At 41.1% G+C, this 6,000-nt stretch overlaps 1 protein-coding gene across 1 annotated transcript in view; it reads right to left on the reverse strand.

Annotated features, from left to right (window-relative positions):
- PKD1L3 (polycystin 1 like 3, transient receptor potential channel interacting) overlaps positions 1–6,000 on the reverse strand; it is a 41,204-nt gene extending 35,204 nt beyond the window's left edge. Inside the window, exons 1-5 of the mRNA XM_075715931.1 lie at positions 5,547–6,000; positions 4,820–4,984; positions 2,076–2,261; positions 1,183–1,293; positions 514–661 (exon numbers count right to left, since the gene is read on the reverse strand). Coding sequence (XP_075572046.1) covers positions 514–661; positions 1,183–1,293; positions 2,076–2,261; positions 4,820–4,984; positions 5,547–6,000 — 1,064 coding nt within the window. The remainder of the gene's footprint in view (positions 1–513; positions 662–1,182; positions 1,294–2,075; positions 2,262–4,819; positions 4,985–5,546) is intronic.

Genomic DNA, 6,000 nt, shown 5'->3' on the forward strand with positions numbered 1-6,000 from the left:
CATTAGCAGACAAATACATTTCTAGAGCTATTCTCTGTCATTCCTAGCACTAGGACAAAACCTGATTTTTAAATCCAGCAGAAAAATGTTTGATCCTTTAAAGACACAATTTTTATGCAATTAAAATAAAAGAAAACCTCCAGAATGCCATTGTGTTATTTTAAATGTTATAAAAAAAAACCTCTTTAAACTTAAGAAAATAAATGCTTGCCTGTTCTTTGGCAATTCCTGACATGTTTTCAGTAATTTTGTGTGCTTAGGATCTGGAATAAATTCCCCTAGTAAGAAGTAGGAATCATATTAAGCAGAAGAAAGATTGTGGTTGGCAGCTTGACATAAAATTTTGTATTAATTTCAGAACAAGTTTCTGCAGGATCCAAGTGTCTTGTATATGTGGTCTATTATTAATCTAGTTGATTTTTAACATCTCATTTAAGAGACTCAAAGCATTCAATAAAATGCGAACAGTGACATTTACTGGTTGTCTGATGCTACATGAAGGATATATCTTACGTTAGAGGGTAGTAAGGATCAATAGTGTGGCCATCTCCAGTGCTAATGATACAGGAAAGGTTGCCAGAGTACGGAGAGAGCAGCCAGTTCAAACTGACCATGATCTTTTCAAAGACAAAGCATGTATCTGGTACAACCAGCTGCAGACCTGTAAAACATAAGGACAGAATTCAATGCCATTGTTTGTCTACATTTCTTACATAATTCAATTAATTTTCATGTATTGAGAGCAGGCCTTCTCCAAGACAGGGGTGATACTGCTGTTAATTTGAGTGCATTAGTGGTGTGACAGGGAGCTGATTCTTTTCCGTACCTAGTGGTCAAGATTCTTGTTGGAACATAATTTCATTTAAGTGCGTTTTATGTGTCTGAATTTCCTGGCCTTGTAGGGAGCTGATTCTTTTCCGTACCTAGTGGTCAAGATTCTTGTTGGAACATAATTTCATTTAAGTGCGTTTTATGTGTCTGAATTTCCTGGCTTTGTATCCTATCAAAAGCCCTCAGTTAGGACAGGGAAGCTACATTTTTGTGCCTATTTTTAGTGGTCACTGCTCTTCCAGGTTCTTCCCTGGGGATGGAGCAGTGATTTTTAAGATAAGTATCAATGGTCACAGTGTTACAGCAAAGAGCAGAATAGGCTTTTGGTGTTGACAGCCTCTTCCCGCTTACCTTCCTTGCAGTGGTATTGGATAGACAAATAGCTTCCCGAAGCTGGACAGGGATCTCCAAAGAAAGCGCCATCCGCTGCCACCTGGCAGGCCTGGAGACCGTGACACTGGCCTGGAAAGAAGGACCGTTTTTTATGAACTAGTGGGTTTTGTCTTTGACTGTCATAACAGCTCAGATGAAAGATGATTCCAGAAACAAAATGGGGAGGAGGAGCAATATCATGTCACTGATTTCTAGACAAACTCCCACATCACTTTGACTTTAGTGTGTTGCTTATTGCCTAGTATTTCTTAGCACCGTTCCACTTTATTGGAATAAAGCTGAATTAGAGAGGGGGGGGGGGGGGGGGGAAAAGAAGTTGTGTGTTTTGTTTAATTTTGGCTGGAAGCCCAAAGAATCACCACAGGGACAAGCCATAGTCGCTGCTTGGGCTGGCAAGCCCCGGCAGGCTGTGTGCTCGGTGCACGGCAGGCAGCAGCAGATCCTGCCTGCCCTCCTGTCCCCGTGGGTGCCAGCCTTTGCACCCCTCCTCCTTTGGAGTTAGGTTTGTATGGACGTGTTCTCTTCCATCTCTGTCAAACCTAGGGTGTCCCATTGAGCTCAGCAGGGAATTGGTGTGCCCACATATTTTCTTCACACAGTGAGAGGAACCCTTGTTCTCCATTTGCTCCCCCTCTCCTTCTCTGAATCTTTGCTCCTCACAAAATCCTTCCTTTCCATCCATCTTCCTGTGGGAACCTCCTCCGTGTCAGTTCTCTGTGATTCCCTTCCTTTTAGGAATAATCCACTCTCCTATTCGCTACCTCTACTGAAATTCAAGATAAAATATTTCAGGGACCAGGAACTTTGGCACATACTTTATGCTTCTGACAAGCAATGCTGTAAGATACTACCTGCTACTTCATCTTTGACACTGATCCAGCTACATTCTTCATCTGTATCATACTGGTGAGGAGTCTCCGATACACAGTAGTGAGGGGTCTTCCGTCCATAGAAGCTGTCTCCAATTTGAATAACTTCTCCTGATCCACATTGTACAGTGGCATTGTAATTATCACAAGCAATGCTCTGGCCAGCTTCTAATAGGAGAAAAAAAATCAGACTTAACTTCTTGAACTTCTGAAAAATCCTGCTACAATTCTCCTGCATATCCAATTTTGTTGTTGTTTCTCTTTCTTCCCTTTTCTCCCTTTTAAGCTAAACAATTAAGAAAATGGAAAAGAACAAAAAATAAAATATTTTTGCTCTTTTAAAATCCAAAAAGAATAGATTTATGTTTTTTACTGCCTTAAACAAAACTTTGTGAACATTTTTAATAAACCAAAATATTTTAATTAAAAAAACAAACATATTTTTGTGGAAAACACTTAGCATTTGTTTGACCTGCAGTACTGGAAGGTGTAAAGTTACTCCTTACTTCCGGAAGAGCCTTGTGGCGGTGTGTGATTTGCATGATAGTCAGGTAATTGCTCTGGAGAATAGTTTGCATATTAAGTATGGGACCTGATCCCAATTCTGCTACAGAGACACCTTTGTTCCTGTGTGCTATTTGACTGACTTCATTCAGCAGGACTGCTCAAATGAGTAAGGTCATATCTCTAAAAGCATACACCTCATTCTTTGATTAATCTGGGGCAGTTAATTATCTTTCAGAATTCTTAGTATCCTGTAGCAATCAGGATACTTAATACCCTAAAGAGAAGGATGCAAAAGACTGCTCTCATATGGGAGTGTTGCAAAAGAATGTTTTTGTTTCGGCTGTCTCAGGTTTAAATACATTGTCCTCCAGTTGCTGTTCTGATCATTCCCCTTAAGTACCTTGATTAACAGTGCCAATGTGTGCACACTGCAGTAATTGTGTGCTATTGTTATTTAAAAGCTAAATCTAAGCCTGGCTGTAGCTATAGCAACATGATCAGTTTGCAGATTAGAGCTCTCTAAATAAGCTTGAAAAATAATTTCCTCTTAAATTCTAATACGGACTATCATCTCATGCATTTTTTTGGTTTTTACTTTGTATAAGTATTTGCTGTCTCAGCAACTTTTACATGGAAAAATGTACAGAACCTGGTTTGTGTTCCTGTGTACAAACCCTGGTTCAATACGTTTATTTTTGCTACAATGGATTGCAAACCTACAGAGCGCCAAATGGTAGAATAGAAATAAGAAGAAATAATAATAAGGAAAGATTTCACTTGCATTGAGAAACACAAATAATGCAAGCATAGATGACCAAAGAAAGGATGAAGGCAGAACACTCTCTGGTGAGTTGTTTGTACGTGTATACCTATCTCAGATGATCAAGTAGGTAAGTTATCAGTTTCATTTGAAGTTTCAAACTCAATGTGAACCAAGCCTCACAGTAGCTGTGTGTGAAGCTGTTAAGTACCACTGTGCCCATTTTACAGAGAGACAAACTTAAGCACTGTCAGGTTGCAGGAACATCCAAACATTTAACACCCAGGGAAACTAATGAAGATATTGCCCGTCTTTGAGATATTAGGTCTAACTCCTTGCGTGCAAAGCTGGTAAAAGAGGAATCTACTCTGTTCTTGAAATATGTATGTGTATTAATGGACATGGGCTGTAGATACTGACAAGGCTATGATTGCCTCAATCTGTTCTTGGTTTCCTGGGTAATGGAATGATGGATGTAGTGTAGGACATTGTTGCTCAACAATGCAAATACTCTTTGAATTTAATGGGCTTTAAGACAGGTCCTATGGTAACAGATGATAGTTTCCTTACAAACAGACAGTTGTCTACCGTGGTTGTAATGGAAAAACAATTTTAGCCTGTTTTTGCAAGGAAAATAAGCTTAAGGGATTGTGCCGTCTGCCAATTTCCTCTCCCCCAATCATTTTTAATGTTAGTCATCTTCAGCCAAATTTGATGTATAGATATAAACCTCAAAACACCCTAAAATTTCATGAAAATCAATAGCTAGGTAGAAGAGAAAAAGCTACATCAGTGCCTCTACTAGGAGTAGGGACTGTAACCCAATGTTTATCTGTTGGACGATGTGGGATTCAACTGGCCAACACGTACAGCTGGAGCTCTGAGGCAGCTGCAGAACTGCAGGGGAGGGAGCTGAGGGAGGGAGAAGTGTTTGCAGAGGTGGGACGTGCTGGGGATATGAGAGTGAATTGGGAGTGCTGGGGAGGAGGGTAGGGAGGGGATGTGGAACAGGAAATCAGAACAGGAAACAAAACTTTGTTCGTTTTGCTATTGTGGAATGACTTGTTAATTATGTCAGTAGTACAGTACTGGACCAGGGCAGTAGCACTGCTAGTGCTTGTGGTAACCTGTACTTGCATACTGGATTCAAAGACTTTTGTTGTATTAGTGAGCCTACAGCCAGACTTGGACTCCCTCTGTTGGAAACCTGGACCTTAATGGCTAGTTGCTGAGCGCCTACACCTCCCATGGTTTCAGGGTTGTTCCTTTCTTTGGATCAGACCTTACATCAGCGCACTGGAAGAAGAGCACCTGCTGGGGTTATATGGCTTTTTGCTTGTTCACTTTTAATAAACTTTATTAAGTTATTGCGCAGCCACTTTGAAAGCAACAAGGCAAGTTATGCACAGTTGTGAACATGGCATGCTCGCTTCTCAGTTCCAGCTCTTGTGTATCTTACCAAACTCGCAAATGAAGTCAAATTCCTGGCTGCAATTTTCAGTCACGCCCCACTGATACTTGGCATTCTTCAGGATGTACCCACATGTGGATGAGAAGGGAGATGGCTGATCCTTGTACCAGTTACTGTAGCTTATATTTGAAGTGTCCAGCCAAATCATTAACCCTGTGAACAAAGTAATCATGTCCCGAATGTTTCTTTTCCACAATACACGGTTCCACAGACAATTACAGAGTCAGAGCGTGTAAAGCAGGACTGTAGCCCTGCTCCTAATGAAGCAGAGGTGGTTTAGTTTGCATAGGAGTCTTCAATTACATTTTATATTTAAGCTGATCTAATCACTAAAAGAGACACCACCACTTCCCCCTGTGCTCCCAGCCTCAAGATTCCACCATTTCTCTTGCATCAGATCTTGCAGCACTTCTTAGTGTGATAAATTGGCTCAGCTTGCTCTTCCACTAGAGAACTAACACAGCACATTTTTTTCACTGGGTCAGCAAGCTGATCTAATTCACCACCACAAGATCCGACAGAAAGGGTGACAAATGCAACTGGGAAGCGAAGCAGGCAATTAAAACATCTTAATATAAATCTGAAGTTACAGCAACAAAGGACAGTGGCTTTTCAGCAGATGTCTACAGAGGGACTGATTGCATTTGTTGTGACATTAAGTAAGCATCATGGGCTGATAGAGTTTTAAAAAAGACATTATTTCAAAATCACCTACCGTCAGTAGTTTCATTCAGCAAGGAGTTTGAGATCAGTCCTATCCACCATTCCTGATCCTCAGCAATATGTTTTTGCAAGAACTCTTGAGTTTCCTCATTTTCAATAAAGACAAGGTGCCCCCCTCCTCTCTCACACCAGCTCTGGGCACTTGTGAAGGTACGCTGGAGTCTAACAAACTCATAGCACGAATGGTTGAAAGCTAGCTGGTACTTTGAGCAAGGGATTCCTTCATCAACGGTTGCCTCCTCCACAGCCAACCATGCAGCAAGAGAAATCAGAACTGTGCTCCCAAGCCACATTCTCAGCTCAGTGCCCCGTGTGGTACTGGTCTTGCTTATCACATCACCACTCTTTTTGCTGCCTTCTTCAAAAGCTTGAGATGTCACCCTTGTCATGTCATCAGCATTGTTCCTTCCTCTTCGCTGCTTGCAACAATAGCAGCAATAGAACAT

Source organism: Pelecanus crispus, chromosome 8 (genome assembly GCF_030463565.1).
Source record: "Pelecanus crispus isolate bPelCri1 chromosome 8, bPelCri1.pri, whole genome shotgun sequence".
Classification (NCBI taxonomy): Eukaryota; Metazoa; Chordata; class Aves; order Pelecaniformes; family Pelecanidae; genus Pelecanus; species Pelecanus crispus.